This window comes from Triturus cristatus, chromosome 1_2 (genome assembly GCF_964204655.1).
Source record: "Triturus cristatus chromosome 1_2, aTriCri1.1, whole genome shotgun sequence".
Classification (NCBI taxonomy): domain Eukaryota; kingdom Metazoa; phylum Chordata; class Amphibia; order Caudata; family Salamandridae; genus Triturus; species Triturus cristatus.
The window spans coordinates 339,405,492-339,429,630 of NC_140580.1; the positions used below are offsets into that span (position 1 = coordinate 339,405,492).

The window sequence follows — 24,139 nt, forward strand, 5'->3', positions numbered from 1 at the left end:
CAATGTTATTCTTGATCAGGAAGTAGGTTGAAACATCATTATACTTTAAAGAAAGCATGCAAAAGTAGAAAATGCATTTGAGTGTGTCTAGTTGAATATATTTGTCTAAAGCAGAAGATGATTTTTTTTAATACTGAATGACTTGCAAGGGGAATGAGTTTTCATGAGAATCTGTAAACTTGTTCTAATGGTGTTCTGTTCTCCTGTTTCTCCGTAGCTTTAGTTTGGATACTCCGCATTCTTAAACCAGTGGTCCAGACGGATTTGTTCCATCCAACATCTTAACCGGTGCTGCCGTCATGGAGAATGAGCAGCAGGCCCCACCCCCATCCAGCAGTGCCGCCACCACCACAGCCAGTCGCCAGACAGCCCCTCAGATATCCGTGTATAGCGGAATGCCAGATCGGCAGACAGTCCAGGTAACACCTGACAAATCTGAAATATGAATGTCTATACACTGCTTGTATGAATATCACTTATTAAATGCCTACTTGTGAAGAAGTTATATTTTCTTTGTTGAGATGACATTCTCTCTTGACCAGTGTTACCTTGCACTCTGCCATTAGAGTGAAGTACGTGTAAACATGATCCAACGTAGAACTCCACTACCATCATACTCCCTATAATGTCATGTCTGTGATTACTTATACAAAGATGTACATTGGTTTTATTAACACATGTATGCCTCAAGAGCCACAGTATGTGATTCCTTTCTTGTTATATTGTACATAGGGATGTGAATTATCTATTACAAAACAAATTGGTCTGCATAGTAAAATTGTTCATAATTCATGCATGATGCAAAGGAGTAATTTAGGTACATTGTTATACTGTGCTAAGTAACATTTAACCATTATGTAGTATGTTGTCCTTACTGTGGAATGTGAACCTAGAGGTGTTTTTTTAAAAACAGGCATAGAAAATAAAAATCATAAAAAATATTGAACGTGACAAAGCACTTTAGGTGAGCTACTTTAGTCAGGCCAACCGCAATTTTTAGTTCCATTGAGAATGTGATCTGCTTGAACTGGCCGAGATGTTTACGTTTGGTGCGACAGTTGGAGACACGCTCAGGAGTGAGGGTCTGGGAAAGTCCCACAGAAGATAAACTATGTGAGTGATTCATCAGTGTCCAGAAACCTGTTAAAATAAAGATATGACGAGAAAGGCATTCACAGGGTGTCTATAGGGCACACTAATGCATCACACAAAGTAGTGACATTCTTCACTTAAGCCTCTTAAAATAAAGGCACAACAAATCCGCGGGTTCAGAAGCTCTTTGGGTCTCTGGTCTTAATACAAACACTACTGAGTTGCCTTAAAGTCAGTGTTTAAAAAAAAAAAACAGTAGCAACATTATTAAAAGTTGCTTTTGTCACTGACATTTTATATAGGGTCCTGTTGAACACGTGTATAGAATGTGATCTCTGACACCCCCCCCCCCCCTATTGTTGGTTAGGAATGATCTCTTCCAGCACTGTTGCAGTATCATATAGTTAATATGTCCCATACTGGAAAAATGTTGAGCCAGTGTGACTTTGTCTTGCACCGGATCTGATTTTCTGTATCTGTTGTGTGATTTCACTTATGGTACATTGTGTAAGTAAGAAATGACGTACATTACACTGCAATTCAATTCATATGTCTGGAATGTTTTCAAGATTGTTCGTCAAAGGTGAACTCCTACAAAAACGTGGTTTGCCAACAACACAATTTCCAAGTCTGACCCTTGATAAGGTTTAACGCCCAGCCCTCATTGAAAATATTTCTGGAGTGAGACTGAACTGGGAGCACCTTAGGACTTTGAATAATTAACAGTGGGGCTCATCACGATGGTGGGCGGACATGAGTCCGCCCGCCATCGTTGTGGTGGTTGGGACCACCCACCAGTAATGCGGCGGTCTCACCACACATATTCCGATGCGCCCGCTAGTATGGCGGGCGCATCCAGGGCCTTTAAAATTGCGGACGGTGCTGCTGGCTGCAGCACAGTTCGCAAAGTTAAAATGGCATGCACTGCATTTCCCTGCACTGCGTGGCAGGCACCACGCAGTGCCTGCCACGCAGTGCAGGGCAATGCAGGGTGGTACCATGGGTGCCCCCCCAGTGCAGCAACACCTCCCCCCAGAACAAGGTGGGCCCGCAACGGGCCCCCAAACCCCATTCCTGCCAGCCTTTCCGAAAGGCTTTTTCTCCACAACATCCTAATTTGGTGGACGGCCCCATTTTAGGCACCCTGCACCGTCCGCCAGGCAATCGGTACGATTGCCTTTGGCGGTGTAGTGGCGGACTGACTTGGCATCTGCCGCGGTACCCACCGCCATCTTAATTGGGCGGTGGGTAAATCGCTTAGTGATGGCGGGCCTTCCGCCATCCTAATCGGCCCCAGTGTTTTTCAAATCAGAATATTTCAATTGGAAATTTAATCAGTGTTGAAAGATCAGCTTTCTCAGTTCAGAGATCTTTGGTGCAAAGGTTGTTATGCACACCCTATGGTCATCTTCATTTTTTCATTTTGTCAAAAAACATTGTTGTATGATAATGCCCAAATCATTGCTATGCCTTGAAACGCCGCCCAAATGTTCTTTAAAGATTTGAAGTGCTGGCTACTGTACAGTAAGGGCAAGCTTTTCTTTCTGGGTTTGGAATGCAAGTTATTGAAGAATTTGCCATTCGTCTTTGAACATTTTCAAGTGAAGAAATGTATTTCAATATGTAGCAAATGGTAAATATTGTTAGGATAAGATTTAAATGGTATAAATTTTGCACTCTGCCATGAACACTTTTCGAGGCTGGAGGCTGGCTTCCCTGCATGACAAACTTTTGTATTTGAAGGTAATGCAACCTATGGAAAATAAGGACATTGTAGGAACTGCTACTTTTGAACAATTCAAGATACGTTTGGCACTATACAGGATGCTGGGGCTGGGCAAGCTATTGTGCTGTCACTGCGAAAGTCCCGTCTTGAGTAATGCTTCTGTGGGAGCCAAGTATGCATCCTAGATCCTCTTCTCTTTATTCTCTATAAAAATCGCCTGGAGTCAGTTTTATCTGAACACTGGCTGGATGTTCCGATGGTGGGTGGAAGATATCTGCCCGCCCTCTTATATGCAGATGATGCCATCCTGGTTGCACGCACGGCCAGGGGCCTTCAACGTTTATTAAATCTTATTACTGACTTAATGGACTGTCCCAATCTCTCAATCAATTTTAAGAAATCTCACATTATGGTGGTGGACCCGAAGAACACCAAAACATAAACATTTATGGTGAAAGGGCAACACGTAATCAGGATTGAAAATTATTCTTATCTTGGCATCTGACTTGACTCGAGTCTCAGTTGGTACCCACTGATAAAGAAAAATACAGCGATTTTTAAGAGGGCCATATTTAGTTTAGAGATTATGGCGACGGCTGGGATGCCTCATCAAAGGTGATGTTAGACATTTAGAAAGCTAAATGCATCCCCCTAGCAAGTGTTTGATGCGAAATCTGGGTCTATGTTTCCATTGCGTCTATACAGGTGGTGGGAAATATGTTCATGAGAGGTCTTTTAAGTGTACCACAAAAGCATCCCCTCTGAAATTATACTTGAAGAGTTGGGCTCAGGGTATATTTCAGATTTTATACGTCTTTGTCCCCTTTTACTTTGGTTCTCAGTCTGGTTGAAGGATGAGTTAAACTTAAATAAACCAATTCTCCGGGACTTTTTGGGCCTAGATTGTCCATTGCTACATATACCATTACCACATTATATCCTGTCCAATTTGAAAGAACTGGGGAGACCATTGCTCGTTTTTTAGGTCTCCCCTGAGCCAGGCATGCGCTGCTCTGCGAGACACTTAGTTAGTGGGTTTTGAAAGTGCTACCACAGGCTTTTGCTGGCCTCAAGCTTGCGGTTAAGAGCGTGTTCATGTGCGCAGCCGCCATCTGTCTTTCCTCTGTTACGGGTCATTAAGTGCATCGCGATCACTTTCGCGACCTCGTTACTTTCACGGCCGTACGGCCAATGCTTGTTTTGTGCTGTCATCTGATAAAGCACGATCCAGCTTGGCTTATTTCCATAAACCCTGCTTTTTAACCAAGATAAACAAGTCATCTACCCACACCAACCCAAAAGTTAAATGCAGTCTAATATTTTCCCAATAAAGCAAGCATTGCGTACTGTTGCGTATTGCAAGAAGCAAATCGCTTGCCACTTCCTGCAGGTACTTACTGGCAATTAAGCTACAAGGATCTTTCCCTTTCCTCAAACCAGCCGCTAATTTCAGTTCAAACTTGCATCCCTTTTGTCACTAACATCCACCGGAAGTGAATATCTTGCGAGATTTAACAGCGGAAACATACTGCTTTCCTACACAGTTGCCATCTTATGATCAGGCGCACGTCATTTTGCTTATCCTGCCTTATTTTCATCCTTTCAAAGTTTGTTTGAGGCGATGATGTCGCCGTTAAAGACCGGACGCTTTGCGAGAAACGTACATTTCATCGTTTTTATGATTTTATTGGCAAAGTACAGCTTCTGCCCGCGAGCCTCTTTCTTCTAGAGCCGACAACCTTTCCAGAAAACCCTAGGAGGAAACGAAGGGGAGAGGCAACAGAAAAGAGAATTTTAGAGATGAGTGTAACTTCATGTGGCTTTAACTTGAGAGGACTGATGATGGAATACAATTTCTGAGGTTAGGCCCCAGAAATAGGAAAAGCTTCCTACTCCCCACTGTCGGCCCATTTAAAGTGGGGGACCTTCAGTCGACCCACGGATGTCACAATGCTTGGCATCTCAGAATGTCTTCTCTTTAACAGAAACCCCTTCTTAAAATGGCTGCACATGTGCTCCCATATGTGTGCATGAGTCATCATGCATGCATGTAGGCTCATGGGTCATGACGCACTGGTGACCATGTAAGGAATTGCTTGTGCCAATGCAAATAAACATTGAAAAGACAATAGCTCAGCCATTTATGGGAAAAACCTACAGGCTTTTCCAATGTTTCTTTGTAGACTTTTATATATGGAGACACAGCAGCCTGTGACACAGTTTACCGAACAACATATGAGGGCTACAAACAGTTAAAACTACAGCAAGCGCCACTGAAAGTATGAGCAGGGAACAATTATCCCAAACATGAACATACCAACACCAGCTTAATGACAAGTGATGGATGCATGTTTTCATTACACAGCGGCAGGAATGAAGCACATAGTGTATTGTAGCCTTCTAGCTCACAATCTAAACAGCAATATCTCCTTTGACAATGAGACCAGAATAAAACAAGCATTGGCATAGCCAATAGGTCTCGCATTTGGGACCTTATAGTATTTAGTTATGCAGCACAATATCCTTGGTGCAACAACATCAACTGTTGCATGGCTAAACACTTATAAGGTCCCAAAGGCGAGACCTATTGGCTATGCCAATGCTTGTTTATTATGCCCCCCGGTATGGTAAATCTCTTTGCACATGTATTTGACACACCATTTTTTTATGGCATGTATCATGCTTTTTTAATAATATATCCCTATGAGAATGCACCTGTTATGCTGTATTCTTTTATGTGTTTTTTAATGATATGTTTTTAGATTCTGTTACAGGAGATGACTCTTTACACATGTATACAATGTATTCCACTCTTGAAGGATGTTTTCTTATGTCACGCTTTTATGTTCATGTGCTGATATGATTGTTTTTTTTTGCATGTTTATTTAAAAATTGCATAAAGTTTATTACTATTAATGCTTTTGTAAAGAGCTTCCACATCTAAACTAACTCAACGTTTCACAGAACGGGAACCACTCAGAAGTTTAATTATTGTAGGTGTGTTCATTCTAGAAGCCCGTGTGGTAACCATGAAAATGATTTGTCTATAGAGTGTGTTCTGAGAGACAAATGTAAGCAGGGTGCAAAGTAAAAATGAAATAGAAATATTTTTGATGAGCGAAATTACTCCAAAGCAAGACTTACTTAATGTCTTTCTAATTTTTGTCTCTATTATATGTCAGTTTTTCCAACCCTATGTAGAACACCTGGGCTGTGGTGGGCAGCCGACCGCAGGGAGGTGTGCACCCTGGATTTTTGGGATAATGGATCAGTCCAGGCTCCTTATGGACTATATTTGGACTACATGTAGTATATTTACAGCACAATATAAATACGGCCATTTAAAGTAATTGACACCATTTCGGGAAAGTGACACGGTGGCTGGATTGTAGAGGAATTATTTTCTCCTCCTCCCCTTCTCTGTTTCTTTTGGGTTTCTGGGGCTTGTTGTTGGTTTTTTACCTGTCATAGGCTGGCTTTTGTTGATCACAGCAGGGTTGGGGTTTCTATTATATAGTTGTTGTTTGTAGCAAGTGTGCAAGGCAATTGGTATTTAAATTAAGATTACGGTTATTTTGTGAACATTGGTGAATCAGGACAATGGGGGTACCAATAAAGTTACAACTAGATGAAACAAGAAATTGAAGTTAAGATTTAGGATACTTAGATAGTTAGATGTTAAAAGGTTAACGGGGTTAAAGGTCAGTAGTTCAGTAATAGAGTAGGAGTTACACATTTGCAACATAAAGATGTAAGGGGGGGCAGGAATCTTAAGGGAGAGGGTAAGTGACCGTAGGTGACTAATTGTGCTGTAAGGTTTAGTTTTGTAAGGCTAAGGGCCCAGGTTTATGCTGTTATTTGCACCAGTTTTCAATAAAGCAGCCCTTTTTCACACAATAAAGTGAGTATGTGGTCTGTGATGCTCACCTTTCGCCCAAAGAGAAATGACATGACTTATTAATACACATTTATGAAATACTGACATGAACATACTATATTTAATGGTACAAGATCCTGCATTCCTCTGAGTAAGCAGTTAAAATATTGAGCATGACAGTTTAACACAGCATAATAAATAATAAATAATAGTGAACTACAAGTTAGGGCCTTTTTAAGAGCTGGCAGATGGATACTCCATCACAAACATTAAGGATATCCTGTCAGCCTTATTCCAAGTGCCATAGAATATACTGCATTTGAAATAAGAGGGATTGGATATTTGTCACGTCTGTGATGGAGTATCCCATCTGCTAAACTCTAAATCAGGCTCTTTGTATCTAAAATTATTTCATGAAATATTATGCAAACAATTTGGTCTTGTGTCTCCGTTTTAGATCAAGCCTAGGCAGCGGGTGTGCTGCTCTGAGAGGTATGCTGTGTTTGGTATGTGGGCTTTAATTACGCCCCTCGCTGGAGATTTGTTCAAATATGGCGTTCGTAAAAGCTTGCTTTTGTTTGGTTTATGGCCTTTATTTGTCCCACATTTTCAGGTCTCGCTCCCCCCCCTGGAATATTGCCCTATTACGTGTATCCCTTCGTTAAAGATGTTTCACCTTTGAGTTTGCGCACTATTTTATTTTTGTGTACACCGCAAAATTTTGTCAAGAACGTTCCCTTTAGGTCTCTTTAGTTTTATAACACTATACTCAATGTGCGCAATGTATTGTACACTACGCCACTGTTTTGACTAACATAAAGCACTTTTTGAAGATAAAGTCCTTTTACCCACTTTATTTAAAACAACTTTCATGCACTACTTCAAAGCCTATTAGCCGATGACCAACATTATTTGCTAACTCTTCACATTTTGTAAAAGTGGCCACTGTTTGCGTAGTTTTTTTTTATTGCAGACTCCATTTTTGTTCTTGTAATATTCCTTTATTTTTGGGTTTGTTCAACACGTTTGCAATACCTTTATTCCAGACGCCAGATTTAACTAAGCTTAATTGGGAGTAGGGTAAATTTATATTTTTTACTTTGCGTTTGTGCACCCTTATTTATGTGCAGGCTTGGTGAATTTTGCACAGAACTCAGAATTAGCTCTGTTCTATATTCCTTCTGTATAATACTGTCACAAAAACATTGGTATTTGCGTCTATTGTGGTAGGGAATGGTCCCCTACATGGATCGGGACATTCTTAGTCCTGACCAAATCTTTTCTTTTTTTGCTTGGCATCCTCTACTCTGGTAAACTGTGTTTCCTGCTTGTTGACACAAAGTCTTGTTCATTCCTTCAGTCTTTGATTCTTGGAGGAACTGCACTTCCCCAGTGTCGAGCAATATTTATTTTAGTTACTCCTGCCGCCAGCATTAGCCATGTCTTGGTATGTATGGCCATTTGATTCCCCCATTCAATCCCAGTAGGTGCCACCATGCGTCCATTGGGACCTGTTGCCCCACCACCTCTGCCATAATCCAAGTCACCCCGCTCCAGTACCGCTCTATTGCAGGACAGTATGTGACAGAAGGATCCTATTTCTTTACATCCCCAGATGCAGTGATCCGAGTCGCTCTGGCCCAGCCGATACTGGAGTGTTCTAGGGGCATATGACCTATGCAGGATACAAAGCTGCACCAGCCGGAACCTTGTACTTATGGTGATCTCCTAGGACGTTAAATGGCGTCCCTCCAGTCCTTACCCTCCAGGAGTCTGAGATCTGACTCCAGCGCCTCCCTCAGAGGGACTAAGGGGTCCAGGGAGTTATTTATGATATTCCAGTAAGTGAGGGACACTGCTTCATCTACCATCGGGTCGAGCAATAACCTGTCCTCCAATGGGGAGTATTCCAGCAACATTTCCCCTTCTGCTATGTGTCTTCTCAGGACATGTCTGACCCGGACATAATGAAATCTCTCTGAATCCGCTAGCTGGTACTCCATCTGTAACTCTTCAAACTTAAGCATTGTTCCCATCTTCCATATGTCTCCCAGTCGCTCCACTCCTGTCAGGCTCCATTTTGGAAACCGCGCGACTGTCCCACTTCTCTTAGCATGTCACTTTCCCACAATGGGGTCTGTTCGGTCAATGTTGCTTCTCACCCTAGTCTTCTTGTGGCCTCCCACCAGGCTCCTCTCACCATCTGTGTGTGTGTGTGCGGTGGGTATAATTTCTGGGCTTTTTTACGATATAAGGCAGTTAGATTGACCCCGTTCCCCATAACCTGTCTATTTACACGGTACGCCAGCTCTTTCACAGGTGAGAAAGCCCAGTCATTGACGTTAACCAATTGAGACGCCAAATAGTAACTCCTAATGTTGGGTATTGCTAGCCCACCCTCATGAAATCCCTGTTGTAGTTTTTTTTAATGCAATGCATGGAATCCCCCTTTCCCACAGCAGGCTTCGGAGCTCTCCATCAATTGTCTTAAAAAGAGAATTGGGGATCTGGTACGGCACGTTTTGCAGCACATAATGTAGGTGGGGGAGAGCCATCATTTTAAATAGCACCGCCCGGCCCATTAATGAGACTGGGCAACATCCTCTCGTAGTCTCGCCAGCTGCGGGTGTAGATTCAGGGCCAGGAAGTCGTTTTCAGATTTGGTAATGTATATTCCCAGGTGTTTGAATTCTTCCCTCTGCTCCAATGCTGCACATGCAGACGTGAGGGGTGGCAGTGCCAGCGTCAGCAGGAACACCAGCGATTTATCCCAGTTTTTCTGGTATCCCGAGTAGCTGCCGAAAAGTTGGAATATATAGATAAGTCTGTGTATTGTCTGCCGCGGTTTGTGAGCGTAAAATAGCATATCATCTGCTTATAGAGATATGCATTCCTCCCTTCCACCTCCAGTGTCAATATCATATACCAAAGGGTTGTTACTTACCCACGCTGCTAGTGGCTCTACTGCCATTGCTCAGATCAGAGGGGAGGGTGGACACCCTTGGCGTGTTCCTCTGTGCATCTTAAAAGGTCTGGATACCACTCCTTTTACCCTCACTCGTGCTATTGGGTCATTGTACAGGAGAGCTATACATTTCTGAAATTGCGGCCGAAAACCCAGTCTGTTCAGTACCTCGAATAAATATGGCCATTCAATACAGTCGAATGCCATCCGCGCATCTAATGCCAGTACAGCCGCTGCCTCTCCCGGCGTTGACGCTGTTTCGTGCATAACTCTGAACAGTCTTCTGAGATTTAGCCTATGTGGTATAAATCCAGACTGGTCTGGGTACATTATTGCTGAGATTACTGGTTGTATCCGATTTGCCAGGGCCTCAAAACTGATCAGCAATATGGGTATGTATGAGCTACACTGCTCTGGCAGTTTCCCCTCCTTAGGTATTACTGCTATTGTAGCCAACCGGATATCTCCAGGCAATTTTCCGCCTTCCAGTGCTGAGTGAAACATATTTAACATTGGCTGCGCCACCCTATCTACGAGACGTTTGTACAGTTCTGCAGGTAGCCCATTTGGGCCAACCGCTTTCCTGGACTGCAAGTCTCATATAGCTCCTGTTATTTCTTCTACTGTCAGATCTCTGTCTGATCGTCCTTTTCCTCTGCTGTGAGTTCCGTCAGGCGGAGGTCTCTCATGAGCTCTGCACAGGCGCGCAACACCCATTGGACTCAAAGGGCTTCAGCACCCCCCCGTCGTGTGTGGCAGCCCGGGATGAGACAGCTTCCCGGGCACACACACAGCCGCACCCGAGCACTTCACAGGTCTTTAAAAGACCATTTGCATGTTAATGAGGCCTTGCTGTTGTTTCACCCCTTCTAAGAGCCCCTGCAGCTCCACTCTGCCTATTGCTTTAAGATTCAGCCCCCTCCCCGAAATGTTTTCTTCCCCCGCCCCCCCCCCAAAATTTGGCTCTAGTTGCGCCTCTGCACTCTGTCCTGCCCTTTGTCGTGACTATAGCGCCTCATAGTGAGTTGCGAAAACCTCAGCTATTTCACCATTTGACCTACTTGTTGAATCGTCTGGATTTTGTATTTCTAGGACCCAATTACGGTTTCTATCTCTCCTCTCTAACATTGCTATCAGTTTGCTTGTTTTGTCCCCTGCATCATATATATGCCTTTGTGTGGCTATTGTATGGGCTCTAGCTGCGCATTTTTCCTGGTCTTTGAGTTCTGAATGCCGTAACCGCAGTTTGTCCCCTAAGTGCCCTCTCGTCCAGTTTGTTCCTCTTGATCTGTTATCTCCTGTTCCAACTCCACACATCTGGCCCATCTTTTTTTCCTTTTGCCTCCAGCTAGTGTCTGTGCATGTCCCCTCACCACTGTCTTAATAGCTTCCCATAAAGTACCATAAGAGCTGACCGTCCCAGTGTTCTCTTCAAAATATTGGTCCGTTCCTTTCCTAAAGATGGCCGCAAACTCTTCATCCCTGAATAGCCAGGGTTGTATTATTGGGGGGAGGGTGCAGTCCCTCATCGGACCCTGGAGCACTGCTTATAGCGGTGAGTGGTCCGATATGCCTCTGGCTTTATGTCGCACTTCCTTAAATAAGCCCGCGTGTATACTTTGTGTATATATGAAATGTGTGTGTACTGCCTAGTGTTGGGGTTGTGATCTCTCCATAAATCTGTTAGCCCCATTGCTGCCACGAATGGACGTAACGGTCCCAGACCAGTGGCTCTTTCAGGTCTTGTGCTTCTATCCATCTTCGGTGACATTACTGCGTTCATGTCTCCTCCCAGTATGAAATCCATTGGGGCATATCAAGCAGTACTTTATTAAGTTCTGGGAAGGGTAATTCCTCATTCTTAGCCCTAAAGACAGTGCTGCAGCTGCTCCTCTGGTCCCAGTGGTAATTCTCATTCTAAGTCCTCTACACAGTGCTGCAGCTACTTCCCTGGCCCCAGTGGTAATTCCTCATTCTCAATCCTTTATGCAGTGCTGCTAGCTTCTTCTTTGGTGCGATCGGTAATTCCTCATTCTAAGTCCTCTAGACAGTGCTGCTAGCTGCTTCTCTGGTCCCGTCAGTAATTCTTCATTCCAAGTCCTCTCGGCAGTGCTGCTAGCAGCTTCTCTGGTCGCACCAGTAACTCCCCCTTTCTAAATCCTCTATGCAGTGCTGCACCTGTGTTTCTAATCACAGTGGTAATTCCTCATTCTTAGTTCTTTAGGCAGTGCTGCGGCTGCTTCTGCTGTCCAGTCAGTAGCTCCTCATTCTAAGTCCTATAGACAGTGATGCTACCTGTTTCTCTGGTCTCATATGTAATTCCTCATTCTAAGTCTTCTAAACAGTGCTGCAGCTGCTTCTGCAGTCCCAGTGGTAATTCCTCATTCTAAGTCCTCTAGGTAGTGCCGTGGTGGTGTCCCTTCCCAGTAGTAATTCCTCATTCTTAGTCCTCCCGACTCCTCTAGTAAAAAACAAAATCATTTACAACGAACTCGAGCAGCTCTAACTTTCACAAATGCGAGACGGATTGCATTGCAAATACTTGTTTTGTATTGCGGTCTGAAAAAGGTATTTTTAAATAATCATGGAACTCCTAAATATGATCATAATTAGATTGATTTAAAAGGCCTGGCTAGTCCGCTCCACTCGGTACGTTTTATTTCAGTTCTCTCACAATTAAAACAAGTCAGGAGGCCCTGATTATAGTGTGATTTAGAAATAAATTATTGCAATATTGGTAACATTTTATAGGGTGCACATCTGGGCAGTATCTGGGGGAAGAGCCTTTAAGGTTAAGGTACAGAATACATATAGAATAGCTTATTTGTTTTGTTTTCTCTAGTAAAACGTGCAGCGTCAAGTGGTTTCACTTCTGTTACCCTCTTAATATTTGTACAGTAGTGCTGACACCGTACAAACTCGGGGTACAATTAACCAAGCCGCCCACTCGCTAGTCTCTCGCTTTAATCAAAGACAGCCGGAGACATTTTGTTTATTTTACACCATTCCAACCCGTTCTTTTTACTTTTAATAACTCAAGCGCATTCATTTGTCGGTACAGAACGCTTTTACTTTTTTTTAAAATAAAAATTATCAGATTTTACTCAAATAAAAACGTTTTTTCATCCATAGACTGTAAAGTTGCATCACCAGAGACCTGAATGAGTCTGATGATAAATTGTACACTAAGGCCACCACGGCAGCAACAGAAATGTTCAGGTTATTATTTTTTTTAAATGCTCTCATACAAAAAATGACACACATAGTGCGTAAACTCCACGGTATACACCACTGCCTGTAATAACAAATGTTTCTGACGCCTCTGGCCCGCCATGCGCCCTCGGGCAGAGGCAGAGCATAGTTTTCTGTTTTAGTGGATTGAACCTCACCCAGCCTTGGTAGATCCCCTCAGAGCCCTTGTTCTACCATTTCTTAGATGTAAATACTCGCCCGTCCAAGCGTTACTGAGTAGAGACCCCTCCCCCTTCACGTCACTCCTGTCTGTGGCCCTCCCTATCAATCACCATCAAACCTCGGTTTGTCTTCCGGAAGAAGTGACCAGCCCAAGGGGTATTTGGGGGGGAGACTCTGTCCATCCTGTTTAGCAGGGCCCTCCTGGGCTGCAGGCCACGTGGTATAAATTAAACCTTAATTGAGACGCTAAAGAAGGAGCCGGTGCGTTACAGACGTGTCTGGCTTTTGTCCCTGTGAGTTGGGTTGCTGCCTTATTGTGCCTCGGGTCTGCGCAGTGGACAGAAGCTAAAATGACCTCCAGACACATCACGCTCCTGGCGAGACTCACTGACCCTTTGAAGAAGCCTCCCACACGAGAGCCGCCATTTGTCGAGCTGTAGTTTTATTTAAGAGCCTCAGAAGGCAGCCCTGATGAGCTGCGAGGAATTTGGTGCAGTGTAGCGTCCACTGCCACGAGATATACAAGACAGAAAGATGCCAGAGAAAATTATTTCACCCCAATACCTGTAATCAGAAACCACTAGAATTATGCAATTCTGTGGCTTATCCTTTATATTATGGAGTTGCCTCCTTTGCCATATAATCCTTCATGTTCTGCATAATTTGCAGATTTTAACAAAAAAAATGGTTTCTAGTTCAAACGGATCAACAGTTACTAAAAACACTACAACACAAATTGCTGTGCTTTCGGCATGCAAAGGCAGGTGATGTTTCAGTTGCCCATTGCTATATTTAGAAGTTACGCTGATATTAACGAGGTGAAACCAGTGGTCGAAGTGGGGGAAAAAAAGTAGGGGAACTGTGGGCGGAGAATCAGAGAGCGGGAATAACCTGCGGATTGGATCAGTGGGCCGAGTTAGAGGTGTGGCCAGGATGCGCAAAACATCCCAATCTTTAGTATTTGTTTGTCATTTCACTGACCAGTTACAGCTTATTTTGTTATTTAATTCAACCACTGGATACACATGATTATTTACCAATTAATATGAGTTATTGACATTAAAATAAATTCACAAAGTGGGATATGTTTCTAAACACAGAATGTCCCAAATATGCTTAAAAGTGGAAGCACAAGCCAGTTGTTTCTGAGCCACGGAGTTTCCGTCAGCAATATACACAGAGACAATCAATTTTATGTGTGTAAATCACTATATAGGAAATGTTACCTAAGACAAAGGACTACAAGGTGTATGAGTCACATGACAACCATATTAGTAGGCAGTATAGTTTAATAGTGATTGATCTGGAGAAACACAAACTCAGAATTTAAAACTTAATACCATGATTGGGGGTTCTCTTTAATAATCATAATCGATTTCTATCCAAATGAACACTTTTTGCAACATTAGGATGAACAAAGGTTTAGGGAAAAAAACATAACGCTCTAGTTTATACTTTTCAGTTTGTATGCAGCTCTTAGATGACAGTCAATAGCTCACTGTTCTTTGTTAGGATTTTAACTTATAAACTACAAGTAACAAAAGGATCTCACTGACAAAAGCAGTAACCCTCTGACTTATTATATTATGTGCACTTTGTGATGGGCATGGTACATGTTCTTAGCAGCAGGCACATTAACCCTCTGCGCTATCTTTCCATGAGTCAAAACTTCCACTAGACAAAACTCCGATCTCGCTCTAGGAAGAAGTTTATTCACCGGAGTTATCATGACATTTATATTATTGCCGAAAATTGCTGGAGGCCAGGAACACTGCAGCAGGTGCTTTTCAAACCATAAAATACGACGCCCCCACTCAAAGTCCGCGCCCACTGCAGTCACACCGGCCGCACTGCCCTAGAGCCAGCTCTTCCTAGGGGTCCTGTGACCTCAGTGTCAGAGTCACTGTTGCTCTAGGGTCTGCTACTTCGTAGGCCTGCCTGCAAGACTGGAGGTGAACTTCAGTATGGATTGTGGTGGGCAAGCCTTCAAGGTGAACCCACATTTGCCACTGCTAGGGTCCACCTGCTAGGGCTAAGACACCAGGGCTTCTCTGGTTTTGCGGGGCCTTCTAAGGTCTAGCATGGGAATGTGCTCCCTCAGGAGAATGGTCTTGGGGACTGGTCATGAAGGCTGAACCTGGTTCCCCCAGTTCTAAATTCGGCAGCTCTGACCACAGTGCTACATCCGCTCCCTCACTGAACACCATACTGCCCCACTGAGAGAAATTCACACTGCCTTCAACTACAATACAATTTGACCTGCTATAAACAACTGAATGCAACTCAATTCAAATTACGTACTAGGCAAGAGCAATATGCTGCCAAAAATAAAAAGTAACAACATCCTGGAAATAGAAAACACTCACAGGGTATGAAAGATTAAATAAAGCATGCGAAATGTAAGCAGGAACAACATGGTGAACTTAACGCTTTTACAGTCATTATTCAGAAATCAACGAGTATTTTTGCCTGAAAAGTTAAGGACATAACTACAGGGCCCAGAAAGAACCCATTTCAATGTCCACTGCTCATATGCTTACAAAACGTTAGCAGTATGGTTTAAAAAGACCAAGGGGCATATCAGCAATGAACGGCGATGAATAACGCAAAGCGCGCTTAGTGCTTTGTTATTCATCGCCATCTATCTCTGGAATTTATCGCCCTGGTAGCGTGTTATCAACAACGCGTTGCTCCGGGGCGATACAAATTCCAGAGATAGCGCGGGAAATCACCGTTTTGCAGGGAACATCGCTGGTGGCGATAACCTTGCTGATACGACCCTGTAGTCGTAGCAGCATAATCCACCCCCTATGTTACGGCTGGATAAATCAGGATTTTAGCAGACGTTAGATTTTGGAGAAAACTGCGTTTTCTCCCAAAACTAACGTCTGCTAAAATGCTAGGGCAGCTTTGTAAATATCGCGATGTGCACATTCAGCAATATTTGCAAGGCTGTACTGCCCATTGACGCCCACTTTGAATCTCATTAGAGATGCAAAGGGAGGCGTCGGGAAAAAGGGTGCTAACATGCAATTATGCATGTTAGCACCCTCTTGTAAATGGGGCGATAGATTTATCTCCTCTTTTTTGGCTTTTAAAGCCAAAACAGCGGGGATAAAGCCCTTGTTAATATGCCCCCAAATTAGTGAACACAAAGCCGCCGTATACATTTTGTTTTCCAATCCTCCCATCAACCAGGTATTGCAGTACCTTCAGGAATGGTGCACTTCCCCCACCCAGGGAAAACAATGCTGTTCAAAGAAAGACAAGAAAACAAAAGTAGCGCTTAACTGTCATACTCCTTTAAAGTGACGCTAATGTGTTTGGGTTTGAATACAACCAATCTGGCCACTTTAAGAACACTCTGTCTTTCTTTTAGTTATTTATTTTCATATTTTGAACCGTTTATTTCCGAGGCTGCACTTTGGAATAGAAAAATGTCAAAAACGGCATTTCCAGCAAAAGGGGAACAAATGAACGACAGGAAGAAAAAGAGGGTGAGAACCATATCTTGAGTCACGGTTTTCGTTAAGTGAGGAGAAGCTAGACGGAGAGAGAGGGAATAAGAGTAAGAGAGAGGGGGGTGGGGGCAGCTGCCAGAGGCAGAGCAGAAGAGGACACTGTCCTTGTCTTGTCTGGGCAGGAAGCAAGAGACCGAGCCCTTTTTCTTCTCTGCTCCCTGCCCGTCCCCGATCAGCCACTAATGTGAGCCCTCTCTGCAGGCCTTGGATATTTCTGACGTCCAGGGATGCATGTTCAAAAGAAAAAAGTAGGGGAAAGGCATGTATAGAATTAAAGAAGTAGGGGCACGTCGTGCCCTGCCGATCCTGCCCACTTAGACCACTGGGTGAAACCTGTGCTTATACACTGTGTATAAAAGTGTCAAAATGTCAAAATAGTGAAGTAATTCACCTTCAAAATGTGCTACATTATGGCGCATAATTTGGCTTTTCTTGCTGCATAATTTAGCCAACCTTGCCACACAATGTGGTACTCCCCTGTCGGATAATTCCATTGGGATTACCAATAATTCCTTATGAGAATGAGTATCCCTCTTTGGCATGCCTCATAATAACAGTTAAAGGCACGTAGCATGAATGAACTCGATCCCTGGTGGAGGCAGTTTGTCACCCAGTGAGATGAAACCAACATACACTGATGGTGCACTGTCGACGCTGGAGATGTTGCAAATTGCAACTACTGGTACTAATTCTATGATCGTGCTAAGCCGGGCATTTACACCAGAAGTGCACTCACCACAGATGAAGACACAATCCAGGTAGATCCTGCTAGATTTGTTATAGTCAAGCAAAAAGGTATTAACTACCAACCATTTCCAGGGCCTCTTATCTCCATCTGTCAAACCTTAGATTCCCAAACCCAGATACACTCAATGACTTCCTTAATATTCCTGTACATTAGATGGCATACCAATGTAAATGAACTAAGAGAAACGAGTATCAAAGTATACATCCAAGAAATAAGCTCTACCCATAAGGTACCACACAACGCTACCTCTGTGTTTCATCATGTATAGAATGTGTAATTTGCACTATGTCACTCTGTGTTTGGTGTTTCCAAGTCTGATGGCACTTCAGTGGCATACTCATCTAACGGTGTAGTGATACAAACACTCCCAGCTCATGCCGTAAACACAAATCTGTGGGCATCATATCCACCAACCTGTATGTCACAGTGGTTGTTTGTAGAGGCCTACATCGACTTCGTAAATCTCAGCACGAGGTTCATTATGTGTGCTACGCTTCCTAGATCATTTTTACATGGTTGAGAGAGTGCAAAAGGGAGTGTGCGAGGCTATTAAAAACCTTTAAAGAAGTGACTGGACACTTGGGGTAAAAAATTCACTATAGAGTCGACAGAGGGCCTGATGATGTGCCTGACTTTCTTAGGCATAGAACTGAACCCAATAGCCGTGGAGTTATGCCTCCCTGCAGATAAAATAGAGACTTTGCGGGGGTTGCTTCAGTTTGCATCGAGTAAGAATACATTTGAGTTGCAACTAATTCAACAGATATTGGGACATCTACATATACCTTGCAAAGTGGTGGCCCCGGGCAGTGCTTTTATCAGACACTTTGAGTTCACGATGAGAAGTGCCCCTAAGTCCCATCATTGTGTATAAATAACTGAACGAATTAGAGACAATTTTCGGATGTGGCCACAATTTCTGGTGTCATAAAATGGGGTGACAGTGTGCCAACACGATGACCAGTGCTCCAGCGGAAAGGGCACATTTACATATCCTCCCTGCGTCACAGACCTGTCATCGCACTAACTCATTCGCACACGCATCCATTGGTGGGGCCCATAACACCAACACTCCTACGTCTCACTCCAGATCTGCGCACAGGAGGAAAGAAGTGCTGGACATGAGGAGGTACCTTATTACCTATAGGAGGAAATTCTTTACATTATTTACACCATGTACATTTGCACTTATAGAATCCTATCTTTAAACATCCAGGCACTCCACCACTTGGTCGATGAACCAATTAGTTGGACTGGTTGATGGTGATTTAGAACCAGCTAAAACACATTTGAAGCTTCGGAACCTTTGATTAATCAATTACCTTACTAAAAGAATCACAAACTCATTCTTTTGTTAATCACTGTTTAGTTTATCTAATTAATTCTCTTTCGTTGGCATAATCAGCATTTAATCAAATCAGAGTTCGATTAATATTTGTCACAAATTTGCATAACAATTATATTTACCTAAATTTAAATACTGGTGACTATTTTCCGAAACCTGTCAGCCCTGCATAAATCTATCCCTTCTGGTGAAATCGTCCAATCGCAATGCAGGCAAAGACCCAATAAGTCCAGGAAAAGTTATTTCGCTCGGCACGACACAGTCCCAAAGGTATCACAGGACCAGGCAATCGTGCAAGCAAATCGATTCTCCGCACCAGCAATCACCAACGGCAACTCGGAACGCACTTCTGGAATGCACTAGTCTTTCGAACGCCCACATACACTATATTATACTCTTACTAAACATCTCCTTTTATACCCTTTTTCCCCTACTTCTAGACTCAATATGTAACAAGTTAAAAGCAGCAGTAACCTGATTGGCTAAATCCCCTCGAATTTGCAATATTGGACTCGGTTCCCAGGTTTTCTTGGTTCTTAGGGAATTGAATATGTCATCCTTTAGTTTGTACAGTTCTCATGCAAAAAGTTCTGAAGTATCAACATGTAGACCTCTGGATACAGGTCACTTATTGCCTTTTCTGTCATTTACAATCCTCCACGTTCCTATCCTTGACAAGGAACACAGTGGTCGCTTCGGAGGTCACCTGGAGATCTTCAGAGCCATCCGAGTCTGCGCAGTAGACATCGCGCTCAAATGATGGTGGCCACTTCCGAACTCCATTTTGAATATTGCTGCCTAGTAGGCCCGAATGCCAACTTAAGCAAAACAAACATAAGAAATAATTAATCTACGGAAATGAAGATTCTAATGTTTAAACCCACACTAATCCCAATGTATATTAGTATTTTCCTAGTTTATAGCAACATTTAAAGCAATAATACTCACCATTCCACTATACCAGGAGCACAAGCCATCACAAAAACATAAATCATGCAATTTTCTATACCAACACACTCTGCAGTTAATATGCGTACCGCAGTTAATCATTAACATTTTTAGCCATGCAATTAGCATTTAGTCCCGTGTATCTTGTGTTTATAGATTAGTAGTAACACTCCAAACAATTAAGACAAGTTAGTGATTAGAATGATTATGTAATTAGTATTTTCATGCAAAATAGAGAAGGTATACAAAATGTTGTTTTACCTGCTCCACCACCAGGTTGACTGGACAATGGAAATACCTTCTGGTGCATCTGGCAAGGGATGTGTTGGGTTGTATTGGAAAGGGAAATGGTGTGCTGAAGGATGGCTGAGGAGATGGAGGACACAGCACCACCTTTCGGGTATTTATTCTAGTATTGGTTGCAGTCAGACTAGGGGGCAAAGCTTCGTCAGATACAGAGATGCTTTTCTGGATAGAAAATGAGGCAATAGTAAAGGTCACTAACAGACAAATTATAAAGGACTGGCGGGTACCTTATTTGTTGAAAGAATTTGCCCCAATGAGCTTACTCTGTAGCATGCATTTTAGAGCAAAGCATATTCCATGGTTGGAAAAGCAGATAGCTGATGCTCCTTTTCGTTTACAGTGAGAGAGGTTGAGTGGTTCGGCCCTGGTAGTGGGTGCCAAGGCAGCAGCAGTGCTAGCTGAGATGTTGGAACTTGGGACGTCTGTTGGACTTATCTTTAGTGGAGTCAACCAGGAATTCATTTAGGGCGGCATGAAGTGAGTTTGTGCAATCAGGGATACAACGCAGAGATCAGATGAGCTTGAGACTTAGACAGTAGGATGCTATCCGTTATGTCATGGCATCGATAAAGAATTAGTGCTCCCTGTTCTCCATCGCTGAAAAGATGGCGGGAATAGTATTTTATGGAAAGTGCTTTTTGGGGATAGGTACCTGGGAAAGGCAAATTGGTAATGAGAATATTGGATGGTTGGGCTAGAGAGCATGGAAGAGAGAAAAATAAGAAATGGCCAGTCGCAAAAGATATTCTGGGGATACTGGTGGTTCAGGCGAGACATCCACTTAGGAATGATTCCGCTTTTGATCAGGTTTTATAATTATATTTTTTGGGCCATTCAGGGTCTCGGAGGTGGTGGGATCATTGACCTTCGGCGGAATTAGAATGTAGGACGTATGGCTACAAGAGCATGAGGTGTGAATGCTCATTTGGAGGAGGAAAACTGATCAGAGGGAAAGGCACATGGGTGTAGATCAGTGAAAGAAGAGGAGTTGTTGCATGTGGTTTGCGGGCATTTAAAAATGGCTGAAGGGGAGAGGACTATGAGATGGCCCATTATTAAAGCATGTGGACAGATGTTTGGTAATGACTTTTTCTGGGAGATTTACGACTTGGTTTACATTGTGGGGGTTTTAAGGAAAGGACTTTGAGACGCATTATTTTCTGATAAGGGTTGCTGTCGAAGGTTTTCAGAAAGATATGGACAAGATTGGGAAGGTGAGAGTAGTGATTTCATGTGGTGATATGTAAGATTGTATTACAAGTAGGGCTCCCGGTTTTATAGTATGTTTTATTAACATTTCCATCTGTATTTATCTATATTTACGTTTTGGCCATCTTATTGGTATTTATCCATATTTATTTTCTTTTTTGAGAAACAATGGAGCCGTAAAATGGTATATTTCCAAATGTATTTAACTCTTAAACGTGCACTCATACATGGATGCCTGTCACAATTTAGCAAATTAAGCAGCTACGTTTAACAAAACATTACACTCACAAGTACATATTAGCGTTATACTACAAATATATGTTCACATATGCCTATTTAAGGAAGTCTCATCCTGTGTTTAGGTCTCGCCTAGGCAGTGCTTGCGCTACCCTAGGAGATGAGCTTGTCAGCTCATTTTCAGCGCTCGTGCTTGTGCTGGCATCCACCTTGTGGGAGCGAGCAGCGGCGCGCGCACTAATTGAAAAGATGGCCCGCGCGTCTCTGCTTGCTCCCCCAAAGGGGCATGCTAGCACATGCTTTCCCACTCTGAACTGCTTGTTTTGCTTTTCGCTTTCTCTTTGTAACGTGTTGCAATTATACTTTTTTGGGCATGAGTGCTTAAAAACAGCGGTTTCAATTATTTTTCCCCACTCTGGACTGCTTGTTTTGCCGTAGCTTTCTTTTTGTAACGTGTTTAAATTAAACTTTTCTGAGACTTTTTGAATTTGTCAGCTTTTATTTTTTCCGTCGTTTTTTGTGTGCTCTATTTTTTGGTTTCCCTTCCTGCAGGTCCTGCATAAGCACACATTTGTGCGGGAAGCTCCATGCGCAAATCTTATTTATTTATTGCCCTGTCTCAGCTTCTCCATTCAACCCTGCTTGAATGTAAACGTGTAGGTCCTGCATATACATACATATGCGTGGAGAGATCCATGCGAAAATCTTATTTATCACCCTGTCTCAGCTTCTGCCACGGCGTCGGCTCACATTGTCCTTCCTGCAAACTACAATAAGCGTGGCCGTGCGCGCTTGATTACATTACTATAGTGTCTCTCCCCTGCCTAGGTCACCCTCGCTCTGCCTTTTCAAACCTCTCCTTATTAACAACTTTCTCTATTTTGCACTTTCGTTTCCTCCTATAAAACTTTCTCCTTTAACTGTGCTTTAATTTAAACGTGTCACTCCTGCTTACGCACACATTTGTGCAGAAAGCTCCATGCGTAAATATTATTTATCACCCTGTCTTACCTCCTGGCACGGTGTTTGCTCATATTCTTCTTACAGCCAAGTACAATACACGTTTCCATCGCGCTTGCTTACATTTTTTTTAATGTTTATCCCCGGCCCAGGTCACCCTCGCCCTGCCTTCTCAAACGTCTCCTCCTATACAAGGTAATCCATTTTGCACTCCCGTTTCCCCCTATGCAACTTTTCCCATTTTGCACAAAAATTTAATGGTGCGCAAAACCCGATTTATCGCTCTATCTCAGCTTTTTATTAACTTTACAAAACGACGAACTACTAAATGGTACTGATTTATAGTAAAACTCGACTTTTTCAAATTTTTTTTGTCAGAGATCGGGATAGTTCTGCCAAATGATGGGGTGTCTTATAATTTATAGGCGGTATCTTGCGTACAGTGTTCAGCCTGCCGCAGACTTCCCTCATTCCAGATGAACACATGATGCACTGCATACAGCATTAGGGGCACAGAATCCCTCTCTGCAACAGAACCGTATAAAAATAGAGCATATGCACACAACATGACTATAGGCAATATTCCTAGAGCGCAAGGATGTGGCGTAATGAGCATAGCTTGCGATCGGGAAGCTGGAGAACTAGGTTCCCCTTACACAACTTTCTCCATTTTGCACTCCCGTTTCTTCCTATCCAGCTTTGTCCATTTGTTCACTATTCCTTTCTTCCATGGCCCTACTCCAAAATGCTACATGGACGTGTTCTTTCTAGCAAATATAACATTTGCAGTCAGCCCTGCTTCAATTTAAAACTGTAGCTGCTACATACGCACACATTTCTGCGTAAAGCTCCATGCGCAAACTCCATTGATCACCCTGTCTCGCCTCCTGTCATGGCGTAGGCTCATATTGTCATTCAAGCCAAGTACAATACGCGTATCCGTGCACGCTTGATTATATTTTTGTTATGTTTCTCTCCAGCCTCGGTCACCCTCTCCTGCTTCTCAACCGTTCTCAACTATTTCACAACCTTCACCCTCCTGTTATTTAAGCCTTCCATAACCAAAAAAACAATAACAAGCAACCATTCAGACAGGCATATAAAAGTTGCACGCATTAAAAGGCCCCCCAAAAAATACACATTATTTATTGTGAATACTTTTTAAATATGGACGGTCAGTTGTTCATAATGCTTTCTTGATCTTATATATGGTAACAAAAATGCTTCTAACACTTCTTTATTATAACTTTTCAGCATGCTGCAAACTTCTATATAGCACAGAATAAACACATAGGCAAAGTCAATATCTCTAGCTAAACACTTATAAGGTCCCAAAGGCGAGACCTATTGGCTATGCCAATGCTTGTTTAACTCTCCATGCTGTCTATCTACTCAGCTGTTGCCTAGAATTCCTGAAAGGCGGCAGGAAAGGCTGTCACAATTTTCAGCATTTTTCCGCTTTTAAAAATAAATACAGTCAGGAAACACATTGTTTTCTGTCTGTATTTATCTGTAAAAATCAGTAAAAATGGAAAACCGGAAGCCTTAATTACAAGTAATAGATAAAGAAAATGTTCTCATAACATGACAAGGGAGCATCAGGTATGAAGTTGGGAGTAAGAAATATGGCTATTGGGACACTCCATGATAAAATAGCTGGAATGCAAGTGGAACATTTGCGGGAAAGAGTACAACGGGGAGCAGGCTGGGAAAAGGGAATAGTAAAATAGTTTGCAAAAAAGGGGATGAGGTTGGGTCGATGTCAGAGCTATTGAATATCAAATGGATTTG

The 24,139-nt window shown here is 42.9% G+C and overlaps 1 protein-coding gene across 6 annotated transcripts in view; it reads left to right on the plus strand.

Annotated features, from left to right (window-relative positions):
• The window catches only part of PHC2 (polyhomeotic homolog 2), a 556,042-nt gene that overhangs the window by 186,068 nt on the left and 345,835 nt on the right, over nucleotides 1–24,139 (plus strand). For all 6 annotated transcript variants that reach the window (XM_085603959.1, XM_085603955.1, XM_085603952.1 and 3 more), the window contains one exon: nucleotides 218–419. In XM_085603959.1, the coding sequence (XP_085460085.1) occupies nucleotides 300–419 (120 nt within the window). In that variant the 5' untranslated portion in view covers nucleotides 218–299. The remainder of the gene's footprint in view (nucleotides 1–217; nucleotides 420–24,139) is intronic.